This window comes from Bombus pyrosoma, linkage group LG13 (genome assembly GCF_014825855.1).
Source record: "Bombus pyrosoma isolate SC7728 linkage group LG13, ASM1482585v1, whole genome shotgun sequence".
NCBI classification, from domain to species: Eukaryota; Metazoa; Arthropoda; class Insecta; order Hymenoptera; family Apidae; genus Bombus; species Bombus pyrosoma.
In genome coordinates, this window is record NC_057782.1 from 9,897,508 (window position 1) to 9,919,896 (window position 22,389).

The 22,389-nt window shown below is 42.6% G+C and overlaps 1 protein-coding gene across 3 annotated transcripts in view; it reads right to left on the minus strand.

The window, feature by feature from the left end:
- LOC122574329 (integrin alpha-PS2) overlaps positions 1-22,389 on the minus strand; it is a 75,198-nt gene that overhangs the window by 26,471 nt on the left and 26,338 nt on the right. For all 3 annotated transcript variants that reach the window (XM_043741813.1, XM_043741811.1, XM_043741814.1), the window contains 2 exons: positions 21,733-21,851; positions 5,431-5,602 (listed from right to left, as the gene is read on the minus strand). In XM_043741813.1, the coding sequence (XP_043597748.1) occupies positions 5,431-5,602; positions 21,733-21,851 (291 nt within the window). The remainder of the gene's footprint in view (positions 1-5,430; positions 5,603-21,732; positions 21,852-22,389) is intronic.

Sequence of the window (22,389 nt, forward strand, 5' to 3'; positions counted from 1 at the left end):
GCAAGAAGACAATCGGCGTGAAACAAACGAAACACCGCAGAGGTTTATCTCTGAACAGCAATTCCAAGCGCCTGTTGGACGCGAGCGCGAGCCGCAATAAAATCGCAATAAGAGTCGGATCGTTCTTATTGCAACGCGAAGAATTCAAGATCTTGTCACCAGCATTCTTGTTGTTAATAGTTCGTCAAGCCAGGACAAAGTGGCCGTGATTTTTATTGGTTGCCGCGAATAAAGTAGCGACGGCCATTCGTTTTGACAAATCCTCGGGCAAGAAACGAATATCCATGGCGAAGCCGGTAGAGAGATCGGCAACACGATCGTAATTCAAGCAGGATCAAGTGTTAATTGGCCTTGTTAGAACGATGCTGAGCTAGCGGCCCGAGGCAACGGCGCCTTCTAATTACAATTTTCCGTTTTTCCATCTTTTGTTTTTCTTCTCGGTGTTTTTCCTATACGAGCTTCCTCCTCGAACCACGCTTCAGCGAGTGGGCGGCTTTCATCGTTAGAACGCGGCTTGCTAATGGCAATTCATCGCCACTTTCACTGGATGCTACTGCCGCTGCTCGCGTTTCTCGAATGTGCCGTTTTATTGTCCAAGTGGCGACGATATCGCGCCACCGAACAACGAGGGAATGTTCTCTCGCCTCGCGCGCTTAACAAACGTGCGTACTGTTTTATTAACCGTGATGGTTAGTTCTCTCGAAGTGATTGCTTCTTCCCACTATTTTGATAATTGTCTCGCTACCGTTGCATACGAGAAACTTCTTCTTGCAGCAAGCGAGCTCTAGTCTTAAATAATATTCCTACGGCAATTAAATGTTTCCAAGTTAATATCATCAATTTTCGCAATCGGAACGAGCCTTTCCTCTTATCAAAAATATTCTTAATTTTGAGAAAAATACAAAAGAATCCAAATGACTCGAGGACGTCCAATTATCTATGACACCGACATCGACATCGTGCGATCTGACGAAACTAAGCATCGAGTACGTAGCCCAAAACGAGGAAAAATATTCGAGCGAAAAAAAAAAAAGAGTTTCTATTTCCTAGTCGACGTAAGCAGCAACGATTCCGACTCGATACCAAACTTAGATAAAATCGCTGCACGTTTAAGGGGAAGCGTTGGAAACTACACGCCGTAATAACAGGCCGATTTCTATGGAAACATTCACTGTGGCGTTTCATCGTGAAGGATGGATCGGAGTCGTTCTGCTCTGTAATCACTGGCTGAACGCATCGAAGGTAATAGATAGAGTGTGAATCATAAACCTTGTCTACGCTTCTCTTGGAAGACCTCCATCCTGGCTCTAAAAGCTCTTTTTAGTAGCGCTTAACCGTACACCCTTTTCTTCTCCTTGTGGAGCGCGTTTAGCACATCGCGAGGCCATTAGTCGACCGGTCGATTTTTCAACGTGCCACGTTGACGAACCAACGGGAAACCGCCCGATCATTCCTATTTGCATTACCATAGAAGGTAAAACATCGTGTAATCTTTATTTGAAAAGCATATTGTCCTTCTTTAATCTGGTTGAAAATGAGATGGAAGTAGTGAAACGTATCGCGTGACACGATAGACGTGCGTTTGTGATTAAATAAATAGAAGTAAACGAAGACATCGAAGGAATTTTATGTAAAGAGTACATCGGTTTCAATGGAATTCGAAAAACAGCATTCCATCGCCTGAATGAATCTTCATCCTTGAGTTCATTTCAAGAGAATTTTTATGTTTATTAAGAAAAATTTGCAAACATTTGACTTGACGATTGAAACATGTCGATAAATGCGTGAGAACCTTTTTTTCAGATTATTCCGACGCAAGAACACAATTGTGGCAAAAAAAACTGTGTCTAAAGATTCTGACGATCGTGAGCAGCGCGATATATGTTTCGTAATAATTGACAAGTTCTAAAATAATAAATAATAAATAATATAAAGAAGTATTGATCGATAAGTTAAGGTGCTTCGCACGTTTATGCATATCGGTGTAAACACGCATATGTATTTGCATGCTGATATAGGTGTTACCGGCAGTTCTTTACGACAAACGGAAACGTGCACGTGAGCAAATCTACAGGAATAAAAATTACGTGGTGGCAGATGTTTGCGGATGTACGTCTTGCGTATTAAACCACGAAGTAGACAATGAAACAGAAAGACGGAACGAAAGATATTAATAGGAATGGTACGATCGAAACGACCAAAACTGGTTCCGCGAAATTTCGCAAAACGACAATTTCTACTAAAAGTTTTTAAAACTTCCTTCCCGATGACGGCACCTTCTTCAAACCTAAAAATGAGTCAATTTCCTCGAAGGTTGTTCTCGTCGGTTCACGACGCATCGATGATCTCACGTGCTGTTTTGCAACACCAACGTCATCTCCTACGAGCGATTGAAAATTGACAAAGAACAGAACTCGCCTGATAGAAAATCAGCCGTTCCACGATGCGATTTATGTCGTCGAAGGACGCGAATGTTAATGAAATGTGCTCGTATAATGCACAGCTGGGAAACTAAACGTTCCAATGCGAATTATATCTACGCGGTAACGACAAATGGTAGCCGGTCGACAGACGAGAAGCGAACATGGCGATTCGCGTCCAGAAAAGGCAACAATGAGCAAATATCCAGATAGAACGACCAGCGCACCGCTTCATAAACGATCTAGCCGTTAAGAACGCGCCTTACGATTCTCGGGAAAAGCGACAGCAAACGTTCGCCCGTTTGGCCGCTACAAATTGTTTAATTGCCCGACTCTCGCCGCGGAATTTCTCGACGATGAGCTCACACGTCTGCGATGCGTCGCACTTCCGCGAGGATATCGACGATTTCTGACGAACTGCCACCATTTTTATCAGTTTCGCCGAAGATGGCTCGTCTTGCGAAGGTAACGTCGACGTAAACGCGATATCGATCTTCTACGGCGAAACGCTGCATCATCGGTGATCGAAAAAAATGTCAGACGCGAGTGAGTCAGAGGCCACTTAAACGCGTCAGATTCTGCTAAGTTCATCTTGGACTCGAGAAGCTTAGCAAGAAAATGTAGAGCACACGCGTGACAGGAAGCGCATCGGTTCGCAGCGCGTAAAACACGCGAGCGCGTGCAAGATTTGCTTCGCGAAGGAACGCTTCGCTTTAATTGCGGGAAAGTGTGACGCTAGGACAACCCACGCGGCATATTTCTGCCCCTGAAAAGAATCTGCCCTTGGTACGCGAACGTGCACCGAGCACAGGAGGAAGTCTTAAAATCGTTTTTCTCGTTGAACGCTTCTTTACTTGTTTTTCTTGCTTATCGCGCCAGAACAGATACGGCGAACTAAGTATACCGTTTTCTTACGCCAACGATCATTCCCAAACGAGAAGCAAGATAAATCTCTTGGTTATTCCTCTCTTCCCATTTTTCGATTTTTCCAATTTCGAAACACACGGTGAAACGAATATAATAAAATTAGAAGAAGGAAATTAAACGTTTCGAGCGAAAGAAATTCCACACTACACCGAACCAAGTTCGATTCGATTCCAAGTTTCTTAGAGTATTCCTTGAACTGTATGCTGTTTTATTGCGCTTTGTATTGCGAGTTAGTTACACGCTCCGAGTCGTGTTCTTCGTTATGAAATAATTTTATGTCGATCCCTTTTCGAGTCTTGGAACCGCGGAAGATGATCGACCGGAAAGGCTTCCGAAATATCCCAACAACGTGGCAGTACCATGCATAAGTAACTTTTAGAATCTGCGCTGAAAGTCTGGTGGACCGGTGATAACCAGTAGATAACAGAAAAATGCAGGACATTCCAAAGTAGCTTATCTTCGAACAATGGCACGAACGTTATCGCGAAGAACAGAAGAAAGTGCACTTTCCGTGATAGACTTGACGCTTAACCATTCACCTCCTGTTTGCATTCGGATAGATTTTAAAATAGCACTTCGTTCGTATCTGCCGCTTATCTATTGGTTTCGTGACAGTCTCCTATACCAACAACCTATACCTACCTTTCTTTGTGTAAAAAAAGAGAATAGAAACTAAGAGACGTTCCAGCTCTGTTAAGAAGGCTTTTTTCGTGCCATTTATCGAACCGTACCGTAAAAATGCAGAAGAGTAAATAATTTCAGAAAAATTCAGGAAAGAATCGAGTGATTCGACTATTAAGACGAAACGAATTGAGAAAGAAAAAATCAACGGTGCTTTTAGAATCACCGTAAAACAAGCAGCCGATTCACCGGCTCCGAGAAAATCGATACGTCTTTTGTCATTAAAACACCATGGCAGACCTGCATGGACGACAGGAAATATCCTGTTACCGGGCGTATTTATGGTCGCCATGCCTCGAGGACACGGCCACATGTCGCGGAGTATCCTTGTCTTTGTCGGAGAGAAAGTTCGTCCCGTGGGATTTCTCAAAGGACAAACGATTTACCACTTGAGAAAACGAAGCTCGTGCTACCCCTCGAACAAGCACGCGAAACGGAAAGAGGAGAGAGCTCTTCAGACGCTGTTTACAACTGTTTATAGCATCGTGAATGCACGTAATCCATTTACATATGTATCGTTGGCTGCGACAAGGGTCTCAGTGCCAAAAATAACTTTTTAAGAGAAAATGTTTACCAACCACCCGCTATTCAGAGACTCGAGGTTTTCTTGACTTCGGTCTAACTACGTTTATCAAAATCGACGATTCCCCGCACATATAAGTTGTGACTTTTTCTAATTTACTTTGGAAAAGACCGAGACAAGCCAGAGAGGTTCTAGTTTGGCCCACCGTTAAAAGCAAGACACCTGTTTCTTGGATCAAACTATTCTTGGAAAGAGCGAGAATCGCTAAACGTTCTGTAGAACCTCTGATTATTTAAAAGCGTGGCCTCCTCATCGATTTCAGTGACTTTAAAATATACAGTCAAGGTCGTCATTCTGAACAGTTCTTTCTCACACACGTGACCGCTGTTCGGCTTTATATTCAAGATATTGGCAAAAAGCTTTTGTTAAATTTACCTCATGAATATTCATGAATATTCATTGCAGCGTGAATTCTGGCATAGGCGGTCGCCTAATGGCGACCACATTCCTATAACACAGCCTTATAAATAAACCTACGGATTAAAGGAAAAAATGAATGGGTTATAAGTTGTGCTAAATTTATATCCCATCGTCGAGTGGCGACCGGCAACGCTAGCATAGAAATACATATATATGTACTGCCAATTATAGATTTAAATTCAACGAAAGATTTTTGCAAATATCTCGAGATTTTTCGGAGTAATGACCTTGGCAACATATTTCAAGATCATTGAAATCCGTGAGGTGGGCACGACTCTAGATAATTACAGAATCTGCTTTCTAATAATAAATATCTTTTCCCACGATGTTTATATTATTTCAAACAAGATATTGAAATTCACAATAGCAAAAAGGTGGAACGTATAAAAATAAACTCACTGGTGCGACAGGGTGAATATTCCTGTGACTCGTTGAAGTTGTTGCTGACGGCCCAGCAGGTGCCAACGGGTTCCCTTCTACTTCCAACGGGCGAGTCCTTGTTCCATCGATTGTCTTCCGGATCGTACTTCTGTTGGGACACGGAGAACCAGATGTACCTCGGGGCGCACGCCTGCAAGCATATCAAACAGGAACGTTTAACGTCGTTCACCTCTCGCCACGCATCGCGCTCTCGTATTGTTAATGGCCGTTCCATCGCAATTAGACGTAACGACCAGCCTGTCCACTCGTTAAGCACATTTTGTTCCAACATACAACAGGCAAGGACTTCCGTGCCGATTGAAATTCCACGTAAACACACGTGGATCGACCTTTACGCAAGCAATTCCAAATTCTTGACTTCAATCGTCTTGAAGTAAAATCGTATTTAAATCAATATACAGGTTTCTCTGTATATTAATATTACATTCGATCACTTAATGACAATTAATTAACAAAATTATTTTCTTCCTCTTAGTTCGTTTCTCAACGAAAACCATTTTTTCTAAATCTGTTAAATTTAGGCAAGATTTCTCAAAAGGACGTACAAGCAAATTGGAGTTTTCACTTCGGAACGTTACTCCGCATTGTGTCATCCGATCTGCACGACTCAGACTGTTACAAGCGTTGACTAATTCGTATTTTCGGCAGCACAATTGACTTCGCGCAGTTGTCCGCTCGAATCCTGGGACAAGGCTCGGTTCACGCGCAACGATCATCATCGTGTTACGTCAATCGTCTGTACTTGACCAGAGAACTAACTGTAGCAGCTGATGGCCTTAATAACCGGCGTATAAATATACGTACATAATAATAAAACGTAACGACACGCTTCGCGTTTCATCGAACAGGGATCGCGTCTAAGAGAGTTCCCGTGAAATTCGTTACGCGCCACCTCGTTACGGGACTTGTCGCTTAAGAGAAAACCACGACGGCTGGCAAATTAAATTAATCGTAGAATTCACGGAAATTTTAGGACGATGCCGAGATTAATGACCCAAGACACGTCAATCTCGTTAGGGTTAAACGTAACGATCGTACCTCGTCGTGATGTAGCACATCGCGATCGTTATGCTTCCATTAATCATTTCTATATCTTTTGCATTTCCAGTGAAATATTATGGCATCCTTTGCCGCTCGATCGCGTCGAGGATCTGTGCTAATTTCGCGCGAAATATCGCCCGGTTATTTACCCGGCGTGATCTTTGACTCCTAATTCTTGTTTCTTGATTGCGCTGATTTGACAGATTTAGTTGGGTACGATTTGTAATAGTCGTAAATAGTCGCAGATAATGTATCGGTCTTTGAAGTCTCTCTATATTCCATTTGCATTCTCGCGAGAAGGGTGGCACACAGCGATACGGAATTATAAATAATGCAGTTAAGACGCGTATGTATCAGAAATGCAATTACTTAGGGAACCGATGCAGGATTTCGTTTCCATAGTCTTCGGGAAGGAATTAACGCAGAGATGTCGAACACGCATACCTGACATTTTAACGTAATAATTCTATACTTTAAATTTGGTTAAACAAATTCTTTGCTCAGTTTAACGTCGTTATTTTGTATCGTTCATTCTTCGGCATCCATTCGACGATTAACATCAATGCGAAACGAATATTAAGAAAATAACACTTTCACTGCGACCGAGCCCGAAAAATGAAATAAACGAGACAAATAAATAAATGCAAAAAGAAAGAAAGAGGAAAGAAAATCCCACGATAAATCAATCTGTGCTGCGTTATTAATTAATTCCCTCGCATGCAAGATCTCATTCACCGCAAGGCTGAGATTCTCTTCGTGCACGTAGCCAGCTCGTGCGTTCAATTCGAACGGCTCGCCGTAAATCAAACACCTTGAAAGGAGGCATCGCTGCGTTTAAACGTGTCTACACGCAGATTTAAGGGAGAGAACAAACGCGTGGTATCGTCTCGGACGCGGTCCAGTAACATTTTAATCGGCTTCCAAGGCTAACTCTGTGTGTAAACGAGCCCTAACGAGCCGTATATGCTGATTCCGCGTGCAGGAGGATCGTATGTTGTTGCCACGACCAGTACACGCAACACTGCATTATTAATTGCGAGCCAATTAAGGCGCGTTACAATGTTACGTCGTATCGCAGGCTCTCTGAATCGGACGATCATCCAGCGTTCATTGAAGATTAAAGGAGATCATCAGAGATTGAGACATCCAGAGTGAAAGGCTGAACGGTTTAAGACGATTCAAGCGGTTTAGGAAGTGGAAATGAATGTTAATCTGCGCTTAGTATGGAGTTGCGTGTGCTAAGTTTTATACACGGTGACCCATTTGAAGCGACACACGCAGTTATCTTCTAAACTATTCGTTATGCAAAGAAATGTTTCAAGTAGAACTTGCTGTACCTCGCAGGAGACATCTTCTGATGATCAAAAATCTTATTTACGAGCTTTCCAAATTTCAAGGACCTTTTCATTCGTTCGTGATGAAACTACATACGCGTTTTTATGCCGACTGGCGTGTATGTAGCTCGTTTTGCGACGTGTTTTTTGTTTCATACTCTGATAGACTGCGAAAGAAATATTTCCGCGAACAACTCGGGAAACCAGGGAACAGCGCGTTTCTTTCGTCGCGGAGCGAATCGACAAATTTCCGTGGACAAACCGATTCTAACATCCTGGACAAGTAATCGACTGTACGCCCGCTGGAATCGATTTATTGGTGTTGCGTTGAGAATAGCGACGACTACGCTTGACGCGTGATCGCGGGCATCGGAATCGAACGGTTCGATGCAGAAAAGCGTACCAGGGTAGAACGAAGTGTCGCCGAGTCGTGACTTAATTGAACGTAACGACCAGTTGTGTTCTTTCGCCGATCGAGAGGCAGGGAACAGCCGACAGGAACGAGGAACGTGAAAAAAGAAGAGCCTGCGTCGATGTGTACCGCAATTTATCCATTGCGCCAGTTTAGCTCAATCGCCCAAGGATCACCGGCTCAGATCGCGCGTACGTCCCTTTTCAAATACAAAAATATCCACTTATGTAACAAGCGCGTTTGCAACGTAAAAGATGAGTCATTTTTCTATTGCTTCCTACCTCTCGTTCTGTTGCGAGCAATGAAAGTAGCTGAACTGATTTTTGAGAATTTTATTAGAATGCGTTTCGATCGTTGGAGCGTAACTGCTGTTGTTAATCCAGAACACTGTTTTTCAATCCATCTAATGACTCAGAATCAAACATACGATAGACACTTGTTATTCACGTTATAGTACCACGTTATAGTAGCCAGAATAATTTACTTATAATTCTTAATGAGAACCGATTGTAAAATTCTTCTAAATAAAAAGAAAAAAATCTAATGACACAAAGTTTCCAAAGAATTTTCCATCGTTTTCTATTTCTATCAACTGTCAAACTAAATGACAAATTTAGGAACACGATTAATTTCCAACTGCGACAAGTAAAATCGAATTCACGAGCGACTCTCAACCACTTCCTACTTCCTACCTCTCGAAAACTACCTCGAAAGCTTACTCCTTTCAGAGGAAAAAAGAAATGACTCGAGCAACGAAACAGCTGTTAGAACAAACGAAAAGGAGGCGGTTAAAAAATACGGTGGAATCAAGAGGTATAATAGAAGCGGACAGCCGCGTCGAAACACAAGAATGGGTTTGGTCATCGGACGCGTTCCGAATAAAGGCAGTCCTCGGTGAGCCCTTTGAATGCATCTCGTCGAGTGGTAGAAAAGGAGGGAGAGTCGAAGAAGGAGCAGACTAAGAGGCAAGCCTGGGATTATCAGGGTTACAGCTGGTCTCGCGGACCGATCGTGATCGAGCCTCTACGAGTAAATCGATCTTATACGTTTGACAATCGGGTTCGGATGTATCTTGATCGAGATACGTATTAAGGAATCGACAGCTGATCGACGCGTGCACGCTGAAAAAGCAGATGAGGAGAAACGTTTCGACACGTTCTCTCTTCCTTTTGTCCGGATTACGTATGTGTTACAATGTTACGATGACCAACAGGCAGTGAAAAAGTTGCGGACGGACAGTTTTTCGAGATCCAGATCTTTGCGCCAACTGTAACTCGTTCTCGAGACACGATACGTTCCTTTTTTCAAACAAATTATACTTTCAAAATTAACTTCTTCGTGTTTAATTTATTCTATAGTACCCTCTGTAGACAGACTGAATGGTTAAAAACCTTGGACTTCTATGAGGATAATTTTATTTTTAATTGTATCATGCAGTAGAGACGACGATACTCAAAATTTTCAGGCTACAAATCTTTCAGATATTCTGGAAGCCGTAGAATCGTCTAACTTTCCAAAGATTATATCGTAAATTATTAAAATTTACGAAAACCAACATTTTCCTTGCCTAACGATGTCTTTGCTCTAAACGCAGTCACCGAATCATCGTTCAAGGATGCACGGTGTTGCTCGGTTGCCTCACGCGACGCTAATCATCCACCACTGTGTAATTTCAACCTTGTTCGCTTATCTTGCACGAATTTGAAGGCGGAAAGACGTGAATTTCGCGAGCGGCATGCAGCAATGCAATTTACTCGTCGTTGCGGAGCCCGGAAGAGTTTAAACTCGAATAATGACACGTTTTCAGAGCGTTTTCACGACCGTAAGTAACGGAATAACAGCATGTTCGGACAACGAAAACTCGCGCATCTCTAATTATAAGGAGAAAGAAGGAGAGAAGAAAAAGGAAAGAGGATGAAACGGGAGAAAGGAAGAGAATGATAATTCCAACGGTGGTTGTATTCTTTGTTGAGGTTGACTGACAGAAGAACGGGTGGATGAATTAGTAATAGAAAAATATATTGAAATAAATAAAGGTATAATTATAATGTATGCTGATCTTTTTTATAGTGTTACACTTTTATAGTGTTACAAAGGACATTACCAAAAAAGTTAATCTTGTAGCTCTAGTTAAAGGCTACAAGAAACAGCAATAGAAATCTACTTATAGTTCTTTTTTTTCTAGATCTTGTAATCCGAAACATAATTTATATTCAAGGGCGCAATAATATGGATCTCTCCTTATTTAGAATATATTTTTGTTTTGTTTGTTTCACTAAATTCTATTCTCTGCGTAACAGCGGCCTCCAGGTCACGGATATACAAAAGTAAAGACGTAGAGTTTTTCTTGAAGTAATTACTTCAACATTCTTCACCAGTGATTGCACCTTCGCTGTATCTGCGTTCACTCTTCATTAAAAGGACCACTCGAGAGAGAAAGAGCTTAAGGCTTCACTGATGGCATGGTTCCTTTAATGTCTTCAGTCGACCACTTCGTGGCCTTTCAACGCGCTCCTATCGCACGAGAGCGATACACCCTTTCTTTTTCTTTCCTTTATTCTTTTCAACGTTGTTCAGCTTGTCGATTTTCAGTTCGAACGATTGCGTAATAATCGACGAATGATGCGATAATTGGGATAATCGGAAAGTTTGAAAAGAGAAAGAGCGAATAAATGAATATCGAGAAAAGATAAAGAGCGTACCTACACGATAGACACTCCGCGATTATAAAATATTATACAATTTGATTTTTTTCTAAAGTTCGTTCTATTGTCTTGTCGCGATTATTTTCACTCAGAAAATTGTTCTACCATCGAGTCTGTTTACCTGTACGTCCTCCTGCAACACGGAAAAACTCCATGAAAATATCCCACGTTTCTTGGAACAACGAAAGACGAAAGATAAAAATAGTAGAAGATAAAGGGAAGCTAAACTTGTATTATCAGACGTTTTGAATTTACAACAGTTTTTTTTGGAAGAACCGATAAATCATGGCGTTCCATCAAAATAGATTGAAAATCTTGAATTCTCTTTCCTTTAGGAACTCGGAAATATCTCTCTCACGAATCATTGCAATCGTATTTCTCTCACCAGACGATAATACTTATCTTTTCAAGCGTAAAGCAATCGGAGCAGTCAAACGGACTTATCTAAAGGAACGTGAAATATCCTAACAGCCAACAGGAGTTCTATTATTTCTCTCATTATCGTGAGCCACGTCCACTTCCTGCAGTAAGTTCGAGATTACTCTTTCGAAAGCGGGAAGCTGGCGATTTTTCTATCGATAAATAGGTTACAAACTTTCTTTTCTCTCTCTTTTAACGAATCGTTACCTTTCATTGAAATTTCTCTTAATTTTTTGTTCTCCCCGTTCGATAATTATTCTTATCGTTGACCTACATCGTTCGAAGCATTCGTGTCGCATCATTGGAAATTAGATCATTGCCAATCGTTTTTCAGCGAAATTCGAGGATTCGCGCGTAAAGTACAATAAATGCCGAGGTCTTCTTACGTCAAAGTTTACGAGGCGACTGATTCGTTGCAGGCCAACGACAGGCCGGCCGGCCGGCCTACCGTAAATTCTTTTAGCGTTTGACCTTTATTGTACGAAACGTGTAACGCACGTGTGCACGCTGGAAATTCCCGAGGCCGATAGTTGACAAATACAGCTACGGTGCCGGTGCCACCGTATCTTCCACGCCTCTACAAACTAAAACAATGTGCCACTATTTTCTCGGCTGCAATATTATCTGCAATTCTTAATGCGTTTCCACTGTAAACCGGCTAAAAGGAACACGCTAATGCTAACTGTAAAGTTCATCGAGCTTGCAAATATACACTGTCTACCGAACGCTTGAAATCGCTACCTGTCTCGTAGAATCCACGACTTGAAAAAGAATCGCGTTAATATTTTTCTTTTCTTTTCTTCTTTCTTCTTCTTGGAAAATTCGTTAATCGGAGATCCATTAAAATGGAAGCAACATATTACTGGTATCTTGCAGCATTAATTTTCAATCGATAAGAAAATTGATATTTTAACGAAGAAACACGCTGATCGTCGTTCTACGAAAAATAACCATATTGCGATTATTTAAATATATAACACAGGAATAATAGCAATATTGTGCGCAAAATATGGTTTCGTTTAACGTTGCCGCTTTCTAACGTCCCTCGTTTCCTCGTTCTTTTTTGTTTCAGCTCCTCTCCTTTTTCCTCTTTCTTTTCCTTCCGTTCTCCTTTTTTTTTTTTTTGATAGTCAATAAATTTTTCAAAAAAAAGCTAACTGACTGGACGTATCGCCGATGAGAAAACGACCAGGCGGGCGGTAAGTTATTTTTGAACCGTGAATGAGGTCATCTCGGGTCGGCTGCGCCCAGACCTAACCAACGAGGATAGATCGGTCGTATTTTCGAGTAGTCGATACAGGAATGGCTTCCGTAGAACAGACCATGTTTTTCGGGGAATCTGTGCAGCCTCATTTTTGCACGATGTTCGAGCATTGCATATGAGTACAGTGTGGACTAAATGTGTCAAAAACGAAACGAAATGAAATTTTGGATTAAGAAGATGTACGTATCTTTGTCGAACGGAATTTGCCGAATGTTAATTAATCGTTTGCCAATTCGAAGAAAATATTGCTCGCACGTTACATCGCGCCAAGAAACCTTTCGCAACTGTATTGCCTGTTTCATTTTCCGCGATGTGTATTATCGATGGCGTTAATAATTATCGTTACTAATTGAAGGATAAGAGCCAGCGTGTCTATCTTTTGCGCGTACGTCTCGCACAAAACACGCTTGACAAAAAGTAATTGGCGATTGGTACAGTAAATCCACAATCGTCCGATTACCTCGTTCTCTATGAAATAAAAGATGGTTTCGTCCTTTTCAAGTATTCATCAAATTTACCAAATGTCCAACTGGACAAATTGTAAAGTACAAATTAAATAATAAAAAGGATATATATATTCACGAAATTGCTTTCTCCGATAACAACATGATACATCGAAGTATTAGTCTCCTTTTCAACAAATTTCCACTACTAAAAAATCGTCCAGATTATAGCCACGAAATTATCTAACAGCGATAAAATAATTCCTTTCGCTTATACCTTATAATCATTTTGCCGCGTACAAAGCCGAACGAAATGAACCTTGACCGGCTACTTGTAAAAGAACAAAACGATAATATTTTTCCCGTTTAGTAAGTGGACGAGACTGTGGGCTAAAAACGACACCCTCCCTTCGATATATTAATCCAACGAGCAGTCCCCCTGGAAGGCGTAACGCGGCGATTTCATGGCAAATTACAGCTCCAAATGAGCCCACCGTACGCGTTGGATCTTAATCCGATTTGTCATACCGCAGGATAACGCACGATTTAACGCGTAATTCTCTCCGGTGCGCTTGGAGTCGAGCGAAGAAACGCGGCAGTATCGCGCGGATTACGGAGACTCGATGTTCTCGGTGAAAATGACGAAGAAATCTCTGCTCGATTTTAATACCGGAAGGCTCGTTCGGCTTATTTCCATCCATTAACGAATTAACAAAGATCATTATTTCCGCGAGTTGTCGGCTTTTAAAGGAAAAACATTGTCTTCCCGCGTTCTCTGCTTCAAATAAAATAGCAATTATTTTTAGATGTATTATTACAGTAGGTAAGGAATGAAAATTATTCGTTAGCAGTCCACTAGTTGAACGGTATAAATTCTAGAAAGTTAGCCTGATCACGCAAACCAGCCGAGTTATAAAATAAGTAAAACATCCCTAGACAAAAAGCCCCGAAAATAAGAACACAAAGAAGTTAAGAGGCTGCCGCACGAATGAAATATCCCCGCTAAATTTGTCCCTGCGTTGCACGGCCATATTTTTCACCTGAGTCCTCCTTGGAACCAGGAGCTCTGTCCCGTGACAGGATAACAGAGCGACGAGCCACGGACGGATATTTACGCGCGGTGGCTGCCGGAGGAAGCGGACAAGACAGCGGAGGTGCACGCACGGAAGACTTTGGTTCGCTTTGGTTTCGTCGTTGACTCACCTCGCGGCTGACAATGAGTCACTGCCTTATTTATACATCGCGCGTACACGGTCAACGGGGCTGGCTAACTCAGAATTCGCGTCCCAACGCGGTAGAAAAGCGAAGATTCGTCGAACGAACGAACGAACAAGGCCGCGTGTGGCTCTGCCTCGGAGCAAGTTGAAAGATTCTGCGAATGCGTTTCGATGTCGCGAATACCGGCCGCGATATTTCAGATTCGCGAGAAGAAAGGTGTGAGTTATCGTAGCCCGTCTAGCAGCGGCGTGTTACGTTTGATGGCTGAGCAACGAGTTACATTATGGGCACGCTTGTAAGAGCCGCTGGCCAATATCCGGGACAAAGCGACGCTGCTTGTACCTACAGGAGCTCGTTTTGCTTTCCTTTTGGTTCTTTTAACGGAGAAGGTGTTTTAATGGCGTGAAACGTGGACGAGGGGCATCTCTGTGGTCTGGGAGCTTGCATGGGTCGGATTCTTATTAGGTGGAGTCGTTAAGCTCGAGATTAAATTTGTCGGCCGATGCAGAATACAGCAATTCCGTCTAATTAAACGTGTAAATGTTCGCAAAGAAGCCCCCATCGTGTCTTCTTTTTATTTTCCTTTTCTTCTTCGGAGCAAAGAATCGGACACGAGATCGATGCGATCGTTTCACTCACGCGCTTTTGTCGAACGGCTACTAATTGTAATTAGAATTGGTCAGGAAGCTGATTCGTGAAAACGATCTTAAAGGTAGCAAAAGCAGGTCCTTGCGGCAAAAAGCGATCGTTTAACGGACATAGCAATTTGTCCCGTCGGCAAAACATACGCCCGGAATGTGCATTGTCTCCGTTTCTTGCATTATTCTACTTCAGCTCTTCCTTCTGCGTGCAAACTTGCGCGAAAAAGGAAAGCCGCGTGCATGGATTGAAACGACGGGTATCTGCGCTCCATAGAAACCTATCCATACAGATTTTCTAATCTACGTACCGATAATTTCTCTACGATATTGCTCTCTAGGAAACGCGAACTTGATATATCTTCGAGCAACGTATTTCTCAGAAAAAAAGCTCATATACGTTTCTAACCAGGCACAGAAACGCTCGCAACAGTGCCTGCATCGAAGCGTTCATCATAAATCGTCACCAACATCCACTTAATTCCGGCGCAACCGCACAGCCGTATGATTCCAAGCGAAACCGCAACGAAATTCCAACAAGAAAAGGAACAGACGATCGCAGCAATCGGCAAGCAACACGTACCTACCACGAGACAAAACCGAAGGAAAAGAAGAAGAAGAGGAGGAACAACGTCCACACACCCTCTCGAAGATCCAGAGACAGAATGATCAACCGCTTCTCACAGTATCTCTCACGAGGCCATGGGAATTTCTCAAACATTGTCCCGTCCATTCTCTCTGACAATGGTATTTCCATTCTGCCAGCCGACAAACGTTCGATCTCCCTTGGTCCCATCGATCCCGACCACTGTTCCACGGACCACAGTATCGTTCTAATCCCCAAAAAGAACCTTCTTTCCGAACGGTGTACCGTGTACGGACAGAAGGTCAAAGGGGAAGGATACGCGAATTTTTCCTACGAGATTATACGCTCGAGATGGATCGTCCAGCGATGGAAAATTGATAAATCGGCGGATATCTATGCAGATATCTTGTCGATCTGTGTTTTCGTCTCGATATTACGTTCTTTTTAAGGAAGAGAAAGTAGGTAAGAACTTTGGCTAACTCGACTCCACCTCCGAGAGTTTGCGTGGGAAAGAGCGAAAGGTGGTTGGTCGATATCTTGACAGAGTGGTAACTTTGGTAAAAAGATCAGACGAACAGTAACAACACCCGAAACTTACCAACTATCGTAAATCTAAAACTACCCAAAATGAGAAAACCTAATTTCTATCTTTCGAAACGAGCCACCACTAAATTCAAGCACACGCTATTCCAGAGAAACTTCCATTAAACCGGCGAGGGAACACGAATTTCGGTACAAGATTCTGCTCTCAAGATGGGTCGTCGGGGTCGGTGGTGGGTTTCGAGTGGACAGCGTTCTGTTCGTCTTTTAATCGATGCGTTTTTGCCAGCGGATTCTCCGCGAGGACTCGCGAGACGACGCGACGTGGCTTTATCGCGACGGCTTCGTCGTATTTTATTGTTGCCGATTGTTCCCTCGGTCCCTGGCGGGCCGTGTACGTGCACGGTTTTTGCCTTCTTCGGGCTTTCTTTCCTCCGCCTTCGGTTTTTTGCTCGGCTCTCATTGTCTCCGCCGCTTTCGTCTCGTTCGTTTTTCGAGAATCGCAAGCTGCTGCCCCGCGAGGAAAGTAGGTGAAGCGTGCCGCTATTCCACTCGATTGACATAGAGAATTTCATATACGGGGTGTCATGGAAGAAGCGACACCTTTTCCTATTACCGTCATATATTGACCATTAGTTAGCGGTCGTGTGATGTGGATCGTACGATTCTATTATGAATCGTTTGAAGCGTTTTTCTATTGACGGTACTTAAAGAATATGCAAACAGATCGATCACGATCGAGCGGTTAAAGAACAACGTTCGCGATGAAACTTGAAAGGATAAGACGAGAAACAGGTGAAAATACGATGAAAAATGTTGTTGAAAGAGCATGCGCTCGTAAAGCGACTAGAGGAGATTTATATTAATATTCATCTTTCTTTGCTTTAGAGATCTTCGACTAAACACATCGTCGTCTCTATGGAAGCGGAATTTTAACGACGAGTAGTTTTTCTTCAACCTTCCTGGAATCCGAGCTTTGAATACCGTCCGTACTGAGGTTTTGACCGGTAACGTATTAATAAAGATCGGTTCTTTCGGTTGTTTTTTCAGACTTGTTGTTGAGCTTGTTATTGCACTGGTAATTTATGTGTTTTAAATTGTGCGCGAGATTTCTTTGAGGAGGACGCGGGTGATTTCTGGGTCGGTTTTGATGGCGGGAATGAAATACGAGAGTTTTTCTTTTCCTACAGCCGTTCAAGTTAGATTCTGTGATTGCGTTTACGACGTAGACTCAATCTTCAATTCGAAGAACTTTTAACGTTTTAACTTTTAACGTCTAATGAAATGATTCGAACGAATTCTTACAAAGAGATTTCTTTCACGATTGCACGTAGTTATCCTGAGAACAAAAATTCTATTTTTCTCCGATAGTTCGCTTCTTACGTACGCCAGTCATTTGTTCTATCGGCGTACAGCACGATCGAACGAAGATTTGTCTGGCCAAGTTAAAAAAAAAGACACGATCCTCTTATTTGGAGAAAGGAGAAAAGAGAGAAAGGTCAGAAGCGCGAAACATCTGGCAGCAATCAAGAAGCTGTATCTTTGAAACGTCGGCGGATCGTGAAAGAGATCAGGAGTACGGAGCAGAAGAAAAGAACGAAGAAGCATCTCTGAATTGGATAGTTACAAAAAACCATGCAACGACAGTGAAACGGTAGATGAAAACGCGAGAGCAGTTTATTTGTGAAAGAATACAAGAAGGCCAACCCCGGGCTGCTACGTGAAATTTAATCGCATCTGATAAAAACTAAATTAAAATTCATCGATTCGTTAAAATTCTATCCTATTTTATTCTCTTCTATCACGCAAGATCATCATCGTGAATTTCCAGATTGACGACAATAATTTTTCTCTCCGCGACGCAACGAATCGGACTCGACAAGTTTCAGGGGGCCGGTATAAAGTTACCACGCCAAGAATTTCGGGAACGGTATTTATATAGAGATACAAGTTTTTGTTAATTAATAGTGTGACTGAGTAGAAGCTCCGGTCTGTCTCCTTTTACGACCGCAGCTGAATACGTGAGGTTCATGTGTAATCCTGCCGAATGCTTCGACACGTCCACTATGGCGCTAAAACGATATGGTCGGACAAAGAATTATTCGCGTCACGTACCGGTGACGTCTACCTGCGAGTTTGATGTGTGCCGAAAGACAAGGATCAAACCTATGGCTGTCGTCGGGCTCGTTAATTAACCGAAAATTGTACGATTTAAGCTCCCATCGATTGCTCTTTCGGTATTCTCCTTTAATTTCTTTATTAATTGCATAAATTCTAAAATTACAAGTTTCTTCCGTAGCCGGAGGTTGAAAAATACGCGTATTATCCTCCTTGTTTGGCGATCTTTCAATTTCACGACAACTGGTCGATATTCGTCCGAGATCAATTTGCGATAAAACATTTCCAGAATGTTTATCTAGTCTAAATTTATTATTTATATTAATCCAACTTCTCTGTACATTTTCAGAGTCTTGGTTTCATGTTTCACGATGTTAATGAAATTAACGCGCACGCAAGAGTTTCCTCTCTTCGTTTTTCTATTTCCTAAGCTTCTCAATCGTTCGGCTAATTTCGCTAGCCGACGCACCTCGTTGATTTTCCTTTGCTCGACGGTACTTGGACAAAAACACCGATCCAACATGTCGCTAGGACAACACCCCCTATAAAATCATCGATAACGATCTGCTCGAATTACCAATCCAGAGCTAGAATTACCTGGCAATACACGCAACATCGAAACCCATTTCATTTCAATATCCCGCAAGTTGTACGCGAACGATGATTGATAATGATCGCCTGGCGAGCACCGAACGAAACGAAAAACGTCGAACGCCTGTCGACCGGACAGATTGCGGTACTTCTTACAGAATATCGCGAACAAATCGGCTCGATATGCGTCGTTGAAAGCATCGACGAGTACATACACGCGTGGATAACGGATGAAAAGTATCGCGGAGGGGAAGCTGAAAGTGGAAGCCGTTTCATCCATGGCCTGTCGATCGTCGGTCCGTGCCACTGACGATCTCTGCAGGATGCCAGGTTTTCTCCATGCAAGTAATTCACTCTGATTCATCGAGTCGCCAGCAAGAACACCGACCAGCTCGTATTAACGCTGCAGCGTGAATACACGCTTCTGTTTGACAGGCATAACCGTTCGATAATATCGCTGATCGTACGAGATGGGAATTACGTAATTCGCCTTACAGCGTGTACAAACGATCTGCTCTTTGAGAATAATGGATTCGATCGATACAGCGGATGTATCGTGTCGAGAGGAATTAACGACCCAAGTCTTAGGTACGGAAAATAAGTAGAGAGTATGACAACAGGTGTCCACGTTTTAAATGTCCAAGTTAAAAACGTTCAAAGAACGTTATCGTACAATAACGTCCAAAGCTAGCTACCCACAAAATTACGATCTGCCTAACTTTGTCCTCGATCGACTACCGGCCGATGAGCGGCTCCAGAAACGTGCCAAATTTTCTACGAACGCGTATAGGCGAACGAACACAGAGAACAAACGAAAAAGTTGGTTGGAGCGGCGGGAATAATATGGGTTATTTTTAATTCGCGTATGACGAGCGTTCGGGTGGAGAAAGCGACGAAAAAGAAAAAGCATAGTGGCATTTACGGTGGAACGTGCACTCGCATTCTGCAGTAAGTAGATAATTCCCGCATAATGCCGGAGGCCAGGGGGGATGAGAATGTCGCGGCGACGTTTCGCTATGCGAAAATTACGCGAGCATGGGAACGATAATCGTTGCTAATACGTCTCTCACGTAGGAGAGCAGCTCCTTATTTATGGGAGCCCGGGTTCTTCGCGACTTGACACCGCCGATTTCTCTACGAGGAATCCGAATTCGAGGAACGGACTGTGAGCTGCATTTAGTCATCTCGGATACGGTATCGTGCCGTTTCAACGATTGTGTCGTCAGGTAAAAGTGTGTCACAGAGTATCGTGTTAAAAGAAAAAAAGACAACGACGTAAAGTGGTCAGTTTTTATGCAAATACTTTTTGCAGTCTGTATTTTACTACCTTTTGTTATTGCGCCTGATATCTACATGGAAGTAGAACATTATAATCCTGTTAAGGGAAGCGGTAAAGGTATACGTGTATGCTTTTTCTAGTCACTGTAAAATGAAATTCTACCAAATGTTCAAATTGGACAAATTGTGAATGCAAAGTATTAAATTAAAAAAAAAAAAAAACTGTAAAATGACAGACAAAACGAAGTTTAAAGTTGGCACTTGCGAGTATAAAGTCATTTCGAAGGATAACCAAACCAGGCAAAAGGAAACAGGTACATCGGTAGCGAATGAAAGCGGCCCTGAAGCGCCCTTTCACACGGTGCAGCGATACGCGTATCGCGATAGATGCATGACGAATACATTGTTCATTATGGAAGCGTTCACACGATGATTTTGTAATGAACGATGCATAATCGATATCCATCGTACGCGTATCGCATGCGTGTATCGCCGTGTGAAAGACGAACGAAGGCTTAAAAGCAGCCGTTACAGCCAAGTAAGGCGCCGAATAAAATAAGCAGCGTTCTGGATCCAATTACGTATAAACCGCTAAACAAACTCGGCAAATCCACCGGCCGAAAAATCCCAGTCCTGCGGCTTCCTCCTTTTTCCCTTCCTTCAATCATCCCGACCGGCACACCGCAGCCGTGCGTGATGTGCATCCGCACATGCGTACAGGATAGACCCGGCCGAGTGCAACGCACGTAAAGATAAGGGCGGCAGTACATCATAGGGACCGCGTCCCGAAGGGAAAGAAGGAACCGGCCGACCGTCTTGCGAAGTCAGAGATCTTCGCGCTTAGATTCATATCCGAACAACAATTCCATCGCACGTCTGATTGCAACGCGCATCTATGCGAACGGAGCGCTCTAATAGGACGCGCGTGAAACGGTCGAGCGATGATACACGCGGAGGATTGCTAAGTACGATGAAAAAATTGCGATAGAGGAACGTAGAACGAAGCGAATATTTTCTGCAAATTGTCTGCAATTGATGGAAAAGTTGATGCTCCTAAATTGTTTGCCCGCATGTCGCATGTGTCGTAGCGCGCGCAAACTTCACAGCGGATAAAAAGAGCGATACTCGGTCGTACATACAACAACAACAACAGGTGTGAATTTTGCGAACAAATAATTTAGTTAGGTCCGTTGAAATCGAGCACGAACTTTAACACTGACCCAATATTTTCTGCTTGTATCGCTTCTTTTACACTCGCGTTACCTCGCAAAGTAACTATATATGGTGCGATATAATGGCAAAACGTTCAGATACAGCAACGGAAACATAGAACGAAACCAAGATTCGTTTGTTTTCGATTCCTGAAATAGAATGTACGGTGTTCTAAGAACGTGCACGCCTGTAATTTCTCACAAGGCCCCCTCGTCTATTCGTAACTACCGCTTTTATACCTTTGTAAACTCCTTTCCAACATAAAAAGGAGAACTTTAAAAGCATCTTATATAGCGATATATATTTACTAGTCAAATAATCTAACGATTTTAATAACCAGATTTCGAATTCTCGTAGGTTTACGAACAATTCAATACATGTTATATCTACGTAGGCTTCTTTAATCGATGCCGAAAAATATCGCTAAGGTAGATGATAAAAATTTGATAGATTTACTCACCAGTATGGGTCCTCCATCTTTCAACGATGCCGAAACCGTGGCACCGAACCATTGAAGGGTTTTATTGTCGATTTGACTCAAACCACCCGGTACGTTTGGATTTCTGATATGGTTATTCCCTGCAACCGGAAACCATTTCTCATTAGTCGTTGCCGGCAATTGCTCCTCGCCATTGTTAACGATTACTTCATCCTGTAATGACTAACGTGTCGATAGAAGTATTAAATACTAATTTTAATAATATATAGAGCAGCCTATACTCGTTAAGAAATTTCACGTAGGAATTAATTCTTGATTCACGCTTCTCCATCCTCCAACGAGAAATATCTCGTATTAACATTCTCATCCTCGAACGAATAAATGAACTTAGCTTCGCTGCTATGGCTACCGTGGTGCTGATAACAAATCAGCTGTACGAAGAAAAAGCGGCAGACGCACGTTGGAAGAGGAAAAAGCGGGGAAACAAATCGCCGTTTGAATATCGCGGCGCATACTCGCGATCGATTATCAAGAGGAATGTAGGTTTCTTCTTGGACCAGGCTAACTATTTCGAAGAATAACGAATGCCGTCAACGCGTAGGATCGGTCACTTAATATCGGAACTAGATTCTTGTAAATCTAAAGGAGAAGCTTCCTAAGAACGAATCAACGCCCAGA